The 19,747-nt window shown below is 37.8% G+C and overlaps 1 protein-coding gene across 1 annotated transcript in view; it reads left to right on the top strand.

The window, feature by feature from the left end:
• Abcd3 (ATP-binding cassette, sub-family D (ALD), member 3) overlaps window positions 1–5,102 on the top strand; it is a 79,215-nt gene extending 74,113 nt beyond the window's left edge. The window contains exons 21-23 of the mRNA XM_005384998.2: window positions 342–446; window positions 1,883–1,939; window positions 3,656–5,102. Coding sequence (XP_005385055.1) covers window positions 342–446; window positions 1,883–1,939; window positions 3,656–3,733 — 240 coding nt within the window. The 3' untranslated portion in view covers window positions 3,734–5,102. The remainder of the gene's footprint in view (window positions 1–341; window positions 447–1,882; window positions 1,940–3,655) is intronic.
• Window positions 5,103–19,747: the final 14,645 nt, after the last annotated feature.

Raw genomic sequence — 19,747 nt, 5'->3', positions numbered from 1 at the left:
TCTGAATTCTAAGATTTGATTAAAATGTATATCCTCTAATCTTGTTTGCTTAGTGAAGTTTAACACTATTTTAAAACTCAACTTCATCTCACATCAGGTTTGTTTAAATCTGAGCCATCAATATTTTCCCACATACTGTATTTTCTCCTTTGTTTGGGATAACGATAAAAACAGGTTCATTTATATTATTTCTATTTCTGGGGAGTAGGTTTTTTTCATTAGAATAATTTTTGTAGTTTAGTTTTATAAGACTGTAAAATATGTATTTGAATATAGTCAGTTTATCTTATTTATTTTAGGTCTGTTTGTATTTACATAAAGTATTTATTTTTATGCTTCAGATGGCGAGATTATTTTATCATAAACCTCAGTTTGCCATTTTGGATGAATGCACAAGTGCAGTCAGTGTGGATGTGGAAGGCTACATTTACAGCCATTGTCGAAAGGTAAGAATGGCAGGTTCTCAATTAGACGGTGTATGTCACTCTTGCCATTTACCCTGTGTTCAAACAAATATCTATCTGAAGAGAAGATTCCAAGTTATTAAGTTACAAAATTACTACCAGAAGGTGACTTCTTGTTTTAATAAAGATTTTAAGCTGGCAGTTAATAGATAGGAATAAAATATATTATAAATGCATTCTGTACCTAATCCTCTTTAGCCATTTCATAGATATGAAACAAATGTTTAAATTTTTTTCTCATTTAATTAGGTAATAAACTGATTTTTTTCCCCATAAGCTAACCATCTATTTTTTTGTCTTTTTAATCAGGAAAATTCAATAGTAATCATTTTGCATTTTAAATTTACCCATTACATTCTTTGGCCTGGGCAATATTTTATCAAACTTCTGTAACCAGACATGGGCATGCAAGATTGATCAAAAAATTACACATTAACTTGTGCTGCTGTCTCCACTGACATTCTTTAAGTGTTCACTAGTCTCAGTTGCTTTTTTTTTAAGTTAAGAAATTGTTATAGTCTGTATATACTCTTGTTGAATTTTGAGAACAAGAAATATCCTGTTTTATAGTTTGTAAGTCAGGTACAGGAGTGTTGTAATATTCTATACTTTTGGGAGTTTATGGTAAATGTAAAAGGTCATGTATGTATATGTTGCATAGTGTATGAAATCATTATTTATAATCTGAAATTTAGCAAGCCCCTAAAACCGAAAGATTTTCCATAATTTTGTAACAATGTCATTGGGTAATAAGACCTGACCTAACAAAAGATACCGAAACCCTGTGTATGTCTCACTTAATGTCAGGATCCATATATATTGCCACAGAAACACTCATGGTTTATTTTCAGAATTTTGCCCCTGAACCTTTGGATGTTAAATACTACTTTCCAAAATCTAAATTCCAAACACCCTTGAAAACAAGACTTTGTTTTTTTTTTTTTTTTTGGTTTTTCTCCGGTACCGGGAACCGAACTCACGACCTTGCGCTTGTCAGGCAGGCGCTTTTGCCGCTGAGCTAAATCCCCAGCCCGAAAACAAGACTTTGCAATAGGACATTATGACCCCATATTTGAGAAGCAAGTTGACCATAGACAGTACTATAGTGACTTAATTTTTCCTGATTATGACCTTTTGTTATTTTTATTGAACTTGAATTATGTTTTCATGCACTTTTTACCATAAATGGGAAATATTTTCTGTCCCCTCCAAAATAATACACTCAATACCAGTACCTGTTAGTTTTATTATGTGGTCAGTGGCCCATACTTTCCATTACCATAAACATTTGTCACAGTTGTCATATTTCTCTCTGACGATAGACCCTGAAGACAGCTATTATAGCAGCTTAAGATAGATGTGCAAATTTAATTTTGACTCATTATTGATATAAACCTGAACTATTTGCTTTGCATTAGGTTGGCATCACCCTCTTCACTGTGTCACATAGAAAATCTCTTTGGAAACACCACGAGGTTTGTTTTTCCTATGTGTATGGTCTAGTAAAAGTTCGTTGTATTAAATGTATGAATTCAAGTGAATATGATTTAGATTTCATGGTAAATAGTATCTTACAAACATATATCTTAGGACAAAAGGTGAAATTACTTCAGTTTTATAAAATTCAGTAGAACTATTTTAAACATTACTGTAGTTGTCAGTTTTCATTGCTACAACTTATATAAGCAATGTGTAGTTAGACATTAGAGATCTTAGGGAACCAGTTAGTGGTTCTATAATTTATAAATGACAATTGTATAATTGATAAGATTTTCCTGATATTGTCACAAGTATAACTAAAGTTAAACTTTTCTTTATCTGTACTGACAGAAGGAATAAAGTCCTGCGAAGAATGGCAAAGTTTAGAGGTGTTTTTGTAGAGGTCAGGACAGCAAGGGGAAAATTGAATAACTGTTTGCCATAGCACTGTAATAAGGTAGGGCTCGTTAGGTAACCACTATAAGTACAAAGACATTATATAGCAAGGTTAGCATTAATGCAGAAGTGTTATTTCTTCTGGAGCTCAAGCAGTGCCATTCTCAGTATGGCAACTATTTTCCCTTCCTCATGTAAAATGCTCAGAATCGGAAAGTAAATTCAGTTTAATTCATTTTACTTCTCTCTTCCCCTCCCCTCCCCTTCGTTCTACTTCCCTCCCTTCTTCCTTCCTTCCTTTGTGTCTTCCTTCTTTCCTTGGCTTCCTTTCTAAATAATATAGAAATTTTAGGTAAAAGAGAAGGTTTGAAGAGTTAGAACAATAGCAAAGGTATCTTGTCCTATAGAGTACATGCCAGATTAAGTGTCTGTTTTGGGAGGATGGGTACTGGAGTTGAGTGTCATGAGGGATGCAGATTACTGTCTATCCTCAGGAGCCATATGATTTAGATGATCGTATACAAGTGGTAGGCTTCTTTTATAATAAAGTTACTGATCCTTGCTCTCATATCTCCTGGATTGTCATGAGGATCAGAGGAAGTCTGCATAAAATACTTCATAAAACCATGTGACTTTTAAACATAGCTTTCATTACTTTATGGCATATTATCATTTGTTCATTATTCATGAATTGAATGAGAAATTGAATAATTAAAAATCAGAGAAGTTTAAAATGTCCAAGTCTTTGTATGTTCTTGGACATTCATAAACATTACAGTTATAGGACAGTGAAAGGCCTTAGGTTTCACCTTCACTCTTTTAAAGGTATAAACACACAACAAAATAACCACCAAGCTAATGATGTAAGGGGCACAAAGAGCTGGAAGGTTAACAGCCAGAATAGCTAAGAAATAGTAATAAAGAAAATGGAAAAAGTCTTTCACATAAAAACTAGGCTTTGTGACTGCTATCCTAATTGTCTTCAGAATAGGTTAATACAAGCACATTATATACCATAGCTGTTTTTCTTCTCTATAATAAAAAAAAAAACCCTTGAATTAGAGTGTCTAAGCTGAGTTAGGAAATTGGTTTAAAAAGAATGAAGTCTGGCCTATTGAACTGTCTAGGACTTAGCTCACGTCCACCTACTTGTAGCTCAGATTGTTGGTCCTACGATTAACAGAAGCATTCTAATTGGTGGGGTGCATATGGATTTGGTTCCCTAAAAAGAACGAGAAGGCCTAATATCATTCTTGTAAAGGAAAATACTAAGATAATTCTTAGTGATTTTTTTTTTTCTCCCTTCTTTCCCATAGTACTACCTGCATATGGATGGCAGAGGCAATTACGAATTCAAACAGATCACAGAAGATACAGTTGAGTTTGGCTCTTAGAGAAATCCAGAGAACTGTACCTGCTTCAATGAAATAAAATAATAGCAGAATACACTTAGAAATACAAAGTACATTGTAAAATAAAATTGAACTTTTTAAAAAAAAAAAAAAATTAACAACATAAAGAATAATTGAGAACATGTTAAAACATTTAATATTATGTAGGATATTGCTGATTGTGTATATGTTGGTTTAATTATTAATATGTACTAAGAATGTCCTTATTCTTGTGGTTAAAAAACCTGCCTAAATTAAATTGGGCTTAAATCAGTGTAACCTGATTCATCCTGGGATGTAAACCATTTGAAGTCAGCTAATTTGACTTCTGTGGCTCTATCTTCTCCTTCAATGAAGAACCCTGTTTAAAACTGGGGTCATCACTTGTCCTAACACAACAGTCTTCAGTTTCATTTTCTTGTGTCCCATGGTAGTGGGAACCAAACAAATCATAATCTATTATTAGACTCTAACATCTTTGCTTAATAGCATTTATTATGCAGTGGCATATTTCTGTAGCTGCTGCAGTTATACTCATTCCTTATGTATGCCTTGGGGTGCATTTGACTCCAGGAAAGTCATTTGGATTTTCTTAGCTGAACAATACATGTGCTCTTTTCCGTCAACAGGATTGAATTGAGGATTCTTTGTGGTGATATAATGAAAGTATATGTGCAGTCTTGCTTAGAAGGGGTGATTACTTCATGTCACACCTAATCTTCCCCATATTTGGGATTGTAAAACACAGTCAAGCTCAAGGTCTTACGAGAGTTTTAGATTTTGTAAAAGAATTGGACAGATTTATGTGTGTCAGAAGCTCATCCATTAGAAATGTTTGGTAATATGGTTTTAAACTCCAGACAAGCCATAGGAATGCACTACATGAAGCATTGCACTGAGTATGTGATGTCATCACTGTCTTTGTGATTATGTGTTTTTAAAAATGTTAAAAATTATTGGGCACATGGGTGAATTATGTTGCCTAGGCACTGGTTTATCTCTGAATCTTGAATACCTTTTTTTATATTTGGGTTATCATAATGTTGAACTGACTTAAAAGAAATCAATTTCAGCTTACCAAACCACCATTAATGATTGCATATTTTTTTGCACAAGAACTGAATCTGAGTATAATCAATAAATTAGATATAAAATCAGTTTTATTAAGCTGGAGTCCAGAAAGGGGCATTTTATATTGTTTCTGCATAACTGATTTTGTTTTTTGCAGAACTGACTAAGAATCACTGGCTACCGAAAGAAACTCATTGTACTGATTCTATAATATATAGCATTCAATTTTTATCACTTCTCTCTAGCGAACTTGTATACTTATTTTCTGTTCAGATTAAAGAAAATTAGATACCCTGTGTAACCTTGGCGTGTTTTTTTTTATTCTGGTATCTAAATAATGAGTAATTTATACATAGTTCATATAATCTTGATGGGAAAAATACAAAAATTCACATTCAGAAACAAGTTTACCACCCAGTGTCTCTAAAAAGGCTTTATCAAATGTGGCTTTTAAGTGACTGCATTTCTCTTTTAGAACAGCCTGGGTTGGGTGTGATGACGCCCACCAGCACTTGGGAGACTGAGGCAGGAGGAGTGCTGTGAGTTCAAGGCCAGCCTGGGCTGCATGGCAGGACCCTAACTCAAAAAAAAGGGAAAGCCCAGTAAAATCTTCGGTGAACCTCACAGTGCTCACCAGATAACCAGAAGACTTCATAAGGTTTTATTAGTCATGGGAAAGGTTTCAAGGAATGGAGAAGTTGTCTATTTTCAGATTTCCAGGTTACTTAAACCAGCTAATGCAGCATTCTCTTAGCTGCTTCCTAATTTCTTCTTTTTTTTTTTTTTTTTTTTTTTTTGGTTTTTCTCCGGTACCGGGAACCGAACTCACGACCTTGCGCTTGCCAGGCAGGCGCTTTTGCCACTGAGCTAAATCCCCAGCCCCCTAATTTCTTCTTTAATGGATTCTTGTCTTCAAAAAAAAAAAGTGTGTGTTTTAATTTAACTGCTATTAAGGTACCTTGCTATTTGAAGAGAAGAGGAAGATCCTTCTGGAGAATCACAGTGCCTTCGAACCTAAGGAGGTTCTGTGAAGCCCTACAGTAAATCCAGTATTTCCAGAATATGACTGTGGCACATCTTTCTTTACACTTCCACAAACTACACTGGAAAATCTGAGAATTATTTAAAGAATAAGAAATTTAATCTGTGGCCAGCACTCTACAAACCGAAATGTATCTGTATCCTAAGTTTCTACTTTCTATATGAAAAAATAGTTACGTGTATTAGCTTTCCTGTTGCTAGGGCAGAGTGCCCAACATACTCAGTTTAAAGGAGGAGAGGTGTTTTGTGGCATAGGGTTTCCGTGGATTCAGTCCATGTGTCATTGGCTACAGTAGAAACAGCGTGGTGGGAGCGCCTGGCAGAGGAGAACTGATCAGGTCGTGGGGGCCATGAACCAGAGAGGAAGGGAGGAACTGGGGACAAGAATACAGCCTTCCAAGTCACTGTCCTTGATCCGCCTCTTCCAAACAGGCCCCATTCCTGGACTGCACAGCCATGAATTTATCCACGGACTAATCCACTGATGAACATAGCACCCCCATGATCCCGTTACCTTCCAGAATCCCAGCCTCTGAGCATGAGACTTGGGGGAGACATTTTAGATCCAAACCATTAGCGTATGCAAACAACTATGGCGCTTTGCTGTGCCTGGCTAGAATAAACTGTCTAGGGTTTGCTGCTTTTCCTCTCTCCTAATGATTAATAGTTGCCTTACAACTGGTGATACAGCCACTGTTATTTCCTCATAATTTTTTAACTTTTAAACTTCGCTTGAACCATAATTGGTGCCTAAAAGCAGAGTGAATTTTCTCCTGTCAGATGGACTTTAACATTTTAATTGTAGGAAGTTGTTTACTTTTTAAAAACCTGCATCAGTAAGTTTTCCTTTGCAAAAGATTGTTTTCTGACTTTTTAAATGAACATGTTATGTATATGTTGCTTTTAAAGGAATCTAGTAACAACAAAAAACTGAAAGAACAGTTCATTCCCCCCCCTAAAGAGAACCATTTCTATTGTTAACTAAGATAATTCTTATTTTTGAAATAATATTCCTCTAATATCACTATGCCTCTTGAGAGCAATTGTAGACATTCCTTGCTACTTGTATTCTTGGTGCATTCTTCCCATAGAGTTGAGTCATTTTTATAACTTTGTAAACACTTTATTACAGTGTAGTATACAGAAAAGACCATAAACAATGAATTTTTAAGAAAATGTACACATTAATAACTACCCCCAATCAAGAAGTAGAACATTACTACACTACAAAAGCCTCCTTTACATCTTTTTTTCAATTAGGGTTGCACGAGAGAAGAAATTCCTCTATGAGAAACTGGCCCTGTCCTGTCTTTTCTATCAAAGGGTGTAAATAGGAGCACTTCCACCCTAGGCTGTCGTCTCCTGCCCCTTACATCAGGTCCGCAGTTGTTACAGTTACAAAAAATGTTTGCTTGGCTGAGGGTACAGTCCAGGACATCCAGTTCCCTGTGCCACCCCCCCCCCAACAAAACTAATGAACAACCTTCAAACCCTCTCCTCACACCACCTAGATCAGGATAGATTGTGAACCTTCAACCAAGCCAATGAGGGGAAAGGTCAGCTGCTTCCCACTGTTAGGGTATAAAAGGAGCCAGTTGCTACCTCTCTGTGTGCTTCCTAACTAGCTTTAGGGTATAGTGGCACCCTTCTGCAAAAACAAACTTGCCTTGTGAGATTTCTTGGGGTCGGAGTGGCTTATTTCTGCACGGACAAATGAATCTGGGGCTTATTGCCAGCACTTCCCAGACAAGACCTTCCAGAAGCTGTGGCACTCTTGTGAGAATTTGAATGTGTACAGATGGGTTTTGATTCTAGCCCCATGTGAAGAAGTGAATATGGGTAACCGCCTGCCTAGCTATAGAGTATTTCTGCACTCAATAGAATGCAGTAAATTGTTTCAACCATCAGTTTACTTCCTGAGGAATATGTAATATTGTTATGTATTGTTCACTGTAGACCTGAGTAGAGAACAATATTTCTTCTTTTTCCTATACAATCTGATTTCCTTTGTGAAAATCTTGTCCTAACTTATATTTATCATAACAGACAATAATCCTTCTTTATGAATCATCTGTTGCTGTCTGGAGATGTTCTTCCTGCCCTCTGCCCTCTGGTACTTAGGTTTGGTGGTGCTGTCAGCTGGCCGAGATGTTAGCATGATGCTGAGCTCTCTCACTGGGTCTTGTGTTCTCCTGTGTCTGATTTACTTCCTCTACTGTGGCATGTCCTACAGTAGCTTGCTGGAAAAGGTTCAGGGAGGGCAAAAAGTTTTGTGTGAAAATATTCAGTTATACTTGTTCCACGTTCAGCTGGAATAAATTTAATATTGAGATCATTTCCCCTTAAAAACGTTAGTAGTCATTGTCCCCTTACATATTTTTTCGTATCGTTTGCTATTGAGAAGGCTCAGCGTTCTTTCCTTCTTCTGTCCCTTCTTCCTTTGGTGTCTCCTCCCCTTCTTTGCTCTGTCCTATGGATCTAAACATTGCAAGTTTGCATAGTATCTTTATCTTGGTAGTCTTGGGGAGGAGATGGAAAGGTGTTCATTTTTACCTGGAAATACATAGACTTTACAGTTCATATTTGCTCCCAAAGATTGCTTATTTCAGCGTTAGAAATCTAAATGATGTTAAAATATTTAAAATACTGTATGTTAATTTATTTCACTGTTTTTAACCAAGTATTTTACCAAATGACTGAATGCTCCAGAAAACACAAAATTCCAAATTTTATCCAATACACACTGACTCCTGTATTTTTTATGCCCAAAAGTACTCTTTGATGGTGCAGATGTTCCCTCTTTCTGCAACACTTGCATACTTTCCCCCCTTTGCTAGGTGAACTATGTGTTCTTGAGCTGAGGACTTAGAAAACTTCCAAGTTGGCTCCATGTAAACTCCCCAGCTCTGCTTTCCTGTTACAGCATTTATGTGCTGTTATAATGGCTTGTGTGGTGCAGAAGGGCGCTTGTGTCAGCCTGATTGGCTTGGGTAGGGATTAGCAAAGCACACTTCTGGGTGTGATTTGGTGCATAATGGAGGCATGCCCCTGTGGTCCCTGGCCCTTGCCTGTCTAGCACTGTTCCCCTCCTCTGCTTTCCAGCTGCCATTGAACTGAGGAGTTTTGTCTGCCATACCCTTTTGCCATAATTTTCCTGCTTTGGAGCCAGCAGACCATTGACTGAATTTAGTGATATAAATTCAACTTGAAGTTGCGGCTGTCAGGTACTGTGTCAAAGTGACAGGAAAGCTAAGACAACTTGTTTGACATTTTACCGTATGAATATGTACGCTCCTCAGGGACTGAGATTGTATTTGTCATATCTTAATAAAATCCAGCCTGTATATGTTAGAATAAAATAATGAATAAATGAATTCATTCAAATGCATAAGCATGGTTCTTGCCAAGAAATCACACTCCATAAAAGGGGTTATTCTGTACAATACTAGAAATGAAGGGCTGTAGTAAAGAAGTTGGAAGGGTGTGGTGGGAATCCAACAAAGGAAAGCTCCCACGTGAGAACACATAAACAGTACAGAGGATAGATAGGCAGAGGCAGGGGACATGGACTCAGGGAATCAAAGCAGAAAAGCTTTTCCTCTACAGAAAGCTGTGGCTTAAGGCAGAGGTCCTCAAAGTATTGTCTCTGAAATGTGTAATATTTGCAGTATGACCGTAACTCTGCTTTTACCTTTGGTATGGATTAACAACGTGCTGATATTCAAGTTTGATAAATGGCATCTTCTCATCAGATCTGTGCAGTTCTCTTTTTTGGTGAGGTGTCTGTCTCCCTTCTCTGTCTCACTTGCCCCTCCTGCTGGAAATCAGCAGTAGTGTGGTAAGTAGTTGAAAGCACAGAGAGCAGTTTCTCAGACTTTAGTGTATATAATCATGTGGAAAATGCAGGATTCTGATCTGTAGGTCTGGGCGGGACCCAAGATATTTCATTTATTTTTTTTTTTTTTTTTTTTTTTTTTTTTTTTTTTTTTTTTTTTTTTTTTTTAATAAAAGAAGGATAACATAATAATAGGGGGGACTTAGCAAATTACAGACAAAATGGTAGGATATTATCAATGGTTATCATTTTACATATTATTGTCTACAAAATAGTTTCTCAGGAAAACAAATAGACAAATAATAGTGAGTTACAGACAAAAGAGGTAGGAGATTATCAAGAGTTGTTGTACTATACTTTGGTATCTTCAAAGTGGCTTCTAAGGAAAATAAATAGAGCTATACATGAGTGACTTATTGAAAAATCATTAACTATTCTCAATGGTTGTTGTAGGAAACACATAATAATAAACATACATCCAGTTATGAAATAGGATAGGAACATTACAAACTTTACACAGTCATGGATAGATTAGTAGGAAAATATCAATGGCTGCTGTAATACGTGGTGGTATCTTCAGAGTGGTTTCTCAGGAAGACAGAGATATGCAAGAGGGACCTATTAAGGAGTTACAGCCTAAGGGTTGTCAAAAATAGCATATTACCTCCTCACCAGTGACTCCTTTCACTGAGGTATGATGGCTGGAAGGAAGGCCAGGATTGAAAAGAAGGACCAAGAGACTTGCACCTGTCACTAGCAACAGGCTGTTTTTTTGTTCCTCCGTAGTCATGATTACCCAGGGCTCCTCGATGGAGATGACGGTCTGGCCAGAGGGAGAAGGCAGACCATGCCCCAAGCCCTCTCATTCCTGTTGGACTAACTGGTAGCATGGGTCTGATCCCTGGGGATATTTCATTTATGATCAGCTTTCAAATGATGCTAAAGTGGCTGCCCCCGGACTACATTTTAAGTAGCAGGATTGAGGATCAGACCTCTAGCAATGGATTAAAGAGACCTCATGGGTAAAGCTACAGAAACATGAAAAAAGTTTTCTGGATCAGTTATTCCAGCCAGCTTTTTGATCACATTACTTCATTCATAATCGTTTACAAATACAGTATTTTGGTTCTTATTTATCCCTTATTCCTTTTATAATCCAGCATAATGAGCATAATGGTCAAGCTCGCTACCCTTCTCAGACCTGAAGATGGCGCCACAATCTTACTGATAAAGGACATCATTTCCTCATGCCGGGCAGAACCATTTCCTGCCCAGCTACACTCCTTTTCTCCGACTTACAGTATACTCAGAGAAGACAAATTACTTTGTGGATGAGCATAGGTTTTTTTTTTTGTCGGTAGTTTTTGGAAATCAGGCTAGATAAGATTGTCATGTCAAGAAACTTAAAGCTCTTTTAGATCCCTATTTTTAAAGTCCATTACATTTTGTATACTTAAAATGAATTGCAGTTTCACAACTCCTGAAATTTTTTTCTTTTTAATATTTTCATCATCTCTCTGAGAAATAAACTTTTAAAAACTTTTTTTACATGTTGACTCTGTTTAATAATATAATCAAAGAATTTAGGTTTAAAAGGGCTGAAGATCTTGCGACCAATTATCTTAACTCATGTGACAAACTTTCATAGGGATTACAGTCTGCAGATGTTGTCTGTGTTCTTTGTGTTCCTAATTTACTGCAAGAACTGGTTGTTTCATGACCACTCCAAAGGCGAGGATGCCCCCTCTGGGTTTGTACCTACTCCCAGGCTATCTTTGCAATAAATAGTGAACACGGGTTGCTCATTTGATAGATCAAGCCATGCATTAGAATTGCCTGAAGGACTTTTTATTGAAAGACAGATTTCTAAATCAGTGAGTCAGAGGTCCAGGTTAAAATTTGTTTTATTAACAAGTATAGAGGTGACACTAATGTTGCTGATCTTGGGACTACACTTTGAAAACCATTGGACTGACAGGAATAAAGCAGTGGTGTGAAAGATGATTAAAATTTCTTCAGGGACTCAGATATGTACACAAGATTTCATTTTTGCCACTGTGAAGATAACTTTTATTTAAAAGGAAATCACATGGCTTAGCTCATAATGGGGAGAAACAGAACATGAAAAATGTGGACAAGCAGGTTCCCAGGCATGGAGTAAAGTGTAGCAGGCCAGTGGAGGCATCAGAAAGGAGCACTAATGGAGTGCAGAACAGCATGTGGTTTGATTGGATGTAGGCAAAGAAAGTCTCCTTTTCTACTTTCCTCCTGAATCCACTCAAAAGAGCTGATCAGTAAAATTCCATCGTTATTGTTTACATTTTAAGAGTAGAATAGCCCATAAGGAGTGCTTAAGTAGATATAAAAAAATCAAAGTATCCATGCACATTATCAGATCATAGTGCCATTAAACTAGAAATCCATGGCAAAAGAAACTACAGAAATTATGCAAATACATGAAAAGTAAACAATACACTTCTGAGTAATCAGTTCTTCACAGAAGAAATCAAGGAAAGAATTAGACATTTCCTAGGTTCAGATGTAATGCCAATACAGTACACCAGAACCAATGTGGAAACAGTCCTTAAAAGAGAAGCTCATATCTGCGAAAGCCCACATCAGGAAAAGAGTGAGCCCAAATGAGCTAATAATGCACCTCAAGCTCCTAGAAAAAAGAGGAAAATTCAAATCTAAAGCTAGTACAAGAAAGGAAATTATAAAAATCAGAGCACAAATTAATAAAATTGAGATTAAAAATACATTACAAAGAATCAATGAAGAGTTGGTCCTCTGAACAGACAAAATAGACAAACTCTCAGTCAAGTTTAACAAAAAAGAAAAGACCCATATCAGTGTAATTAGACACGAAAAGGGGTAAATAACAATGGACACTGCCAAAAATCCAGATTATTAGTAATTACTTTGGAAATCTGTATGCCAATAAATTATCCAGAAAAAAATAGATTCCTAGATACATATGAATTGCAAAAATTGATCCCAGGATGCAACAATGGTTCACAAATACATAAACACATAAATCAATAAATGTTATGCATCACATAAATAGAAGGACAAAAACCATGTTATCATCTCAATAGATGCAGCACAAAGCAGGAAGGAATCACAACCTCAAATTCAATTTATATCCCCAAGCTATCATCATAAAAACAATATGGTACTGGCAAAACCAACAAGTAGATTGATGGAACAGAATAGTTCCATATATCTTACCATGTGCTAAACTACAATCAAAATGAATAAAAGATCTAAATATTAAAACAGAAACAATCTGCTGGAAGATAAAACAGATAAAACTTTTGAAGATGTAGGCATAGGTAAGGACTTTCTGATCAGAACTCCAGTTGCATAAGAAATAACATCAAGAATCAACAAATAGAATTATATCAAATTAAAAAGCTTTTGCATGGTAAAGGAAACAACCACAGAGTAAAGAGACAACCTACAGAATTGGGAAATATTTTGCCAGTTACTCCCTGGACAGATGACAAGTATCTAGAATAAAGAACTAAAAAATTTAGACCTGCAAAATAAAAGACACAATCAAAAAATGGGTAACTGAATTAATAGGTGCTTTTCATAAGAAGTACAAATGACCCATAAATACATGAAAAAATGTTCAATATCTCTGGCTATTAGTGAAATGAAAATCAAAATAGCACTAAGTTTCTCTCTCACTCTGGAAAAATGGCTATTATTAAGAAAGCAGTTAATAACAAATGCAAGCAGAGCTGTCAGGAAAAAATAACTTTTCTACATTGTTGGTGAGAATGTAAACTAGTAAAACCACTATGGACACCAGAATGGAGATTCTTTAGAAAAGCTAAATCTAGAAATTCTATTCAACCCAACTATTTCCCTCCTAGGAATCTTCCCCAAAGACTTAGAGACAGCAATACATGCATACTCATGTTTATAGCAGTACAGCTCATAATAGCTAAATCTCAGAAGTGACCTACATTCCTATCAACAAATGAATGGATTTTAAAAGTGTGGTATTTATACATAATGAGTACACTCTGTTTTAAAGGATAAATTTTAGTCATTGTAGGAAAATGGATACACCTTGAGACCATAATGATAAGAGAAATGAATCAGACACAGGTTAAATATTGCATAGCTTCTCTTATATGAAAAATCCAAAGTATAAATAAAGTAAAAGATGGTAGGAAACAGGATGAGAGGTCTTTCACTAATGGAAAGGGGACAAAGAGTTGAGTGGAGGTGGGAGGCAGCAGAGGGGAAGGGAATGTAAAAAGAATTAAGATGTTTTATGTACTTGTACCTACTATCCATAATGAATGTAAACATTAGGTATTGCAAACACGTACTACTAATAATAAAAATAAAAAAGAACAGGTGAATGGAAAAAAAGTATGACTCAAAAAATATGAGTTTCTAATATTTTGATATGAATGATTTTTAAATCCTTTTCTTGGTTGAAATGGTGGAATCGTGTCCTTTAACATATCAGTGTACTTTTTCCCCTAATCTGACTTTACTCTTGACCCTAATCTTAATTTAGCCTGCTTAGCAGTCCTGTGATCATTGTCTCAGGAAGGGATTTAGTAGCTTACAGTGGAATCTTCTCTGTTTCAGACAGACTAAACAGGCAGGGCTAGTACACAGGTGAGAGATTTATTTATTTATTTTTTTTTTTTTTGGTTTTTCTCCGGTACCAGGAACCGAACTCATGACCTTGCGCTTGCCAGGCAGGCGCTTTTGCCACTGAGCTAAATCCCCAGCCCCCACAGGTGAGAGATTTAAAAGAGAATATCATGACATGTAAGAAGAATGAGGCTCCCCTACTCCTGTACCCAAGCCCACACCTTCAAACTAAAATGGGATTTCCTAAGCAGAGGGAAAGGTAGTGAAGTGGAGGGAGACAGAGGGCAGGAAGAGTGTTGTTAGGATTGTGGAATTTGACACAACTCCAAGGAAAACAGGGATGTCCAGGAAAATGACTGAATTTATTTGGGTGGTTTCTTCATCTGTTGTAAAGGGAACCCAAATTAAAAACCAAATATTATAAAAATGAAGTATATTACAATTGTTATGTATGTGGGCTGTGTACCCCTATTTGTATTATTTGTATTATTAAGGAGGCCTTGTGTGTGTCACGTCATGAAGGCGCACGGCTCTGAAGCAGGGAGTAAGTGGCTAAATTGTAAAATGAAGGGCTGGGCAGGTTGCCTGGTGCGCCAGGTCCCATGTACCGAGTAGGCTTTGATCCTCATGCACCCGGGGCAGTCACCAAGAAAACACATCCTCTCCTCTGAAAGCTGGGGAGGCCTTGGAAAAGAGGGTCAGTACAGACTCACACTCATCTCTTCCTTGAAGCGTTTGTGAATGCCCACACTCTTATGTGGTCATTTCCTCATACGGTTCCCAGAGAAAGAGAGCTGGTGGAAAAGCCAGTGGAAGACTTCGCTTTGTGTCTGCTGTGGGGCGTGGTGTCACTTTTTGTCAACAGGGTTTGAAGCCAGGAGAAAAGCTGTCACAGTAAGGAAGAGCAAGGGCAAGCTAGAAGCAGTGCATACCCTACACGTGTATCTTACCACCGATAACACTGCCGTCCTTCTAATGGCTGCTGCTCTACTGCTTGTGTTCAAATCTCACATCCGCTTCTCTTTTTGTAACTGAGAGGAACTTTAAAACTTAGGATTTTTTTTCTCTTAAAGATAAACTGTTTCTCCAAAATTCTTCATGCTAAGAGCATAGGCTGCCACCTCCTTTTCTCTTGAGCTCAGATGAATGGACAGAAAACTAGCACCTCTGTCAGGAAACTAGTCTTGCTGGATGGCACAGTCTTTGTTGGTTCTAGGCTCTTTCTCTCTCACCCAAGGAAGTGGCTAAGACAATCAATGAACACGAAAATGTGACTTTTATTTTAAAATGAAAAAGAAGAAACTTTAAAGTAAAATAAAAAGAAAAAGGAAAAGATCAAAAAGTAATATAAGAAAAGTGAAGATGCATTCTGAGCCCAGGACTGGCCACCTCCAAAACAGGAAGATGGCACAAGAAGAAGATCACAGTGATGGGAAAGTCAGTGGCAGCCATTTTTATAACCTCCTCGATCTGGTCCCTTCAAACTTGTTTTGTGTATGCAACCCAGCTATGATTGACAGGTTACCTTCTGTTGTTCAGCCTATATTCTGGCTCGGGTTACATCCTTTTTCCAGCCTCTGGTCTGGCTATTTGTCATTGACAGACTATATCCTGTTTTCAACCAGTCTGCCATGCCCTAATCTCCTGTTTCACTAGTGCATCTAAGAGGAATATGCAAATGCTGGCCCCAGGACCAGGATCCAGTTTCCTTTCCACAATGGAGGAAAAGTGTCAGAAAATTGGTGTGAATGGATAAAACAGCATGGGAATTTCCTTGTCTGTTGTGTTGTTGTATTTCTTTCTTGCAATAAAAGACCTTTCACACCTGAATAAAGCAAGACACAGATTTGGTATAAAGGCCTCCCCGTCTCCTTCAGAGTTAACTTTTCTTTTTTCAGTACTAGGGATTAAAATTAAGGTCTTCACACTGAGCTACATCATCAGGCTTTTTATTTTGTATTTTGAGACAGAGTTCTCACTAAGTTGCTAAATTTCCTAGGCTAGCCTTAGACTTTCGGTCCTCCTGCCTCAGCTTTCCAGAGTGTTGGGAGAACAGGCATGTACCACCACTCCTGGTTTAGAGCTAACTTTGTATAATTGTCTTTCCTTTCCACCAAAGATTATCTCTTGTGTGTTTGGGGCTCAATGGACAGTACAGACCAGAATGTCCAGCAACATTTTGGTTACTCTAATCTAGAACCAGACTGAGGAGAGGATTATCAGAAACATGGTTCCAGATTAGCCAAATTGCCACATTACACTCACCCCTCCATCCACATCATTAGTTGAAAGCCATGTTCATAAAATGAGAATTCATATTTTAAAAGGATTTCAATGATTGCTATGAGGAAAATGGACTGTAGGGGACCAGCTGTGGCCACAGAGAGTGGCTAGAAGTCAAGGCAGAGTGGAGGAGGTAGTACTGTTGGTAGTGGGATATAAAGATCGTGCTGGTAAGCTTCACTGTTGGGTTGAAAGTGTCACGGGAGAAGGAACGCCAGTGATAACACCAATGGTTTTGGCTTGAACCAGTGGTGGGTCTTATTGAAATAGGAATGTCTGGAGTGGGGGGAGTGGGTTTCAAGTGGAATGAAATGAAAGATTCTCTCTTGGAAATACTGAAGTTGAGATCCCTATTAGACATCAGATAGAGAAGTATGTACGTGGTTACATCTTCAGTGCAACCCTGGCATTTTAGCAAACAGGTTGGGGCTACAGTACACATTTGGGAGTCACCAGCATGTAGATGCTATGGGGATATAGCATGAGAGCTAGATGATAGGGCCATGACCTTTGTTATTTTGCCCAAAGAGTGGTTATTGATAGAGAATGAGTTCAGGCAGTAAAGGAATACAACATTTAAAAGTTGGAGAGCAGAGGCTGTCCAAGGAGTAGGAGGTGAGGACAAAAATTTTGATGAGGATTTTTAGAGTCAAAGGAAATTTTCTTAAACATAAAAAGTAATGCAGTATGTTTGTATTTTGATGGTAATGATCAAATAATAAGAGAGAAAGAGTGCTGGAAAGAGGGGATAATGTCAGGACAAATTTATTAAGTAGTTGAGAAGGCATGAAAATGGAATCTTACTTTACATGGAAAGTTTCTTTACAGTGTTATTTTAGGTTATAGATGCCTTCTTCCTTTATACTATGTGGTCAGTTCTTATATGGCACCAGTTAGGGTGCTTTTGACTATAATTAACAGACAACTGGAATTAAGTTTGCTTAAACAATCAGTTGGGTTGTGTCCAATGAAAAATCCAAGGTAGAGACATCAGTCAAGGCTTGATCCACCAGCTTGGAGATGTTCCCAAAGACTAACCTTATTTCCACCCTCTACGTTGCTCTCCAATATGCCAGCTCCATTTAAAGTTGGCTGCCTGGTGGTCTCAAGATGTCCTCCAACAGCTCTTGGGGCTATGCATTTCTTTACTATGTTCTTCCAGATAGAGAGCATCGTACCATTCCCAGGAAAGCCCTGAGACTCATTTTTCATAGACATGATCAAGTCATGTGTCCATTCATTGACCAGTGTCTGCAGCCATGCAGAAGGAATGCAAGGATTAGTTGGAAAAACCAGACTCAGTCAGATTCCCAGTTGAAAAAAAGGGCTACCCTCTAAATGCATCTGAATGAATGATAGTTGCATTATGTTACAACAATAATAACCCTCAGGCAACCACTGGGAGAAGATGACACATGCTAAACACAAGTGTCCCTGTGGAGAAGAACATTCTTTAGCGTATCTTTCAATGTATTACCTACTCGAGACTTCAGGCCTGAGCAAGCCATATGATTGTTTGACTCTAGCAAAAGCATTGGTGTAAAAGGAAATGATAGCAGGACCTGTGTCCCTGTGGAAAGCCACTGGGACAGCACTAGATGCCTTGCTGAGACATGCCCAAAGCAATGGTAACATGATGGCTAACTAAGTCATCTCAGTCCTGTGATAATTGAGTTGTACTGTCCTCGACAATCCTGTTAATTATTCCTCCCATTTGCCCTTTTGCTGCTTTTTGTTTGTATCCCAATAAAAGGCTAAGGAGGATGGGAATCAAGGCTTCAGTCCAAGAGGCCGCAAGCCCCCTGATCCCATAACTGTCTCTTGTTTTTCTTTTCATCTGTGGCACCTTGTTTTTGGGACTTGTCACCCCAGACAGAAACTGACTATACACTGACATGTCCTAGAACAAGTGAAAAGAGCATTTGGGAATGACTTTATTACTATTTGATGGCTAGAGATAATTATTCACTTGAGAGGTACATACTTAGATTATAGGCCATGGCTATAAGTAAACTGTCTGGATTTTATGTTCACTGGTTTCTTATATTTAAGCCGAATTCAGCCCATAACTTAAGGTGAAAAAAAAACTCTTTATAGCATAGTAGTTTACTAACAATTAGCTTTATAGGGTTCATTACAGTAACAAAGTATAATTTGATTCATTAGAGGGTAGTAGCTTCCACATACTATCAGTATGGTTTTCTGCTCTGAGCCCATCAACTACAGTGCTGATTTTAACAGCAGCTGCTCTATGTCAGCAGTGGGGAGAGGTGTGGCAATACGAGGAGTGGTGAGCAGTTGCCATGTGGAAGCTTTCTGAACCTTGAGTTGAACCTCACTCAGGTCTCTAATGAATTCCTTCCGCGTGAACCTCATTAGTACCCAGACCTGCTTTGGTCTGCCAAAACGTTCTTTAATGGGATAGTTCAGATTCCTTAGATTATGAAGCCATGGAATTACATAATGCTATAATTATTCCTGGCAAGGCAGTGTCTGGCCAGATACCCACTCTTGAACTCACCCTGCCCCTTATGTGGGGCTGTAAGCCCTTTGTCCCAGAAAGTCCATATGAACAAGAAGTCAAGGTCATGGCTATTGCAGTTCTTTGAGGAGACTCTGCTCTTTTGCAAGGTTCAGCCTCTCCAGCATCAGCACAGACTATGACAAATAAAACTGACCAAATAAACCAACTAGTGGTCTGTTTGCTTTAATGCCTACCATTTTCTTTTCTTTAAGACTCCCATTTTTATGGGAACATCAAGTTTTGTGTTGCTCATTCTTCCTTAGGATGTGGTGTTACATTGAACACTTCATGTTTTGTGTGGCTGACAATGCTTAGAAATCTTTCGTGCCAAGGAACAAAATGGGTTTAAAATTTATGAACAGCTTAATGGTGAACTGTCTTTGGTTATTTTTGTGCTTGCCCAGTGTTTTATGGGTACACAGTTCTAGGTGAGCATGCCATCCAGATGTTTCCTTGGTGACAACAGGTTGAACTTTCACACTGGGAAGTGAAAGAGGTTGTGTGTCTCAGCTAGGTGCTAAGAACCTTATTTGTATCTCATTCGAACCTTTTTTCTAGAGGGTGACAGAACAAGATTGTTGGACTGCATCTGAATGGAGGCCTCACCGCTCCTAATTCTAATGCTAGCACACTGAAC

The sequence above is a fragment of the Chinchilla lanigera genome, unplaced genomic scaffold, assembly GCF_000276665.1.
Source record: "Chinchilla lanigera isolate Chin_1 unplaced genomic scaffold, ChiLan1.0 scaffold00022, whole genome shotgun sequence".
NCBI classification, from domain to species: domain Eukaryota; kingdom Metazoa; phylum Chordata; class Mammalia; order Rodentia; family Chinchillidae; genus Chinchilla; species Chinchilla lanigera.
The sequence above is the reverse complement of the archived record's forward strand: the minus strand, read 5'-3'. Positions and strand labels throughout refer to the sequence as shown.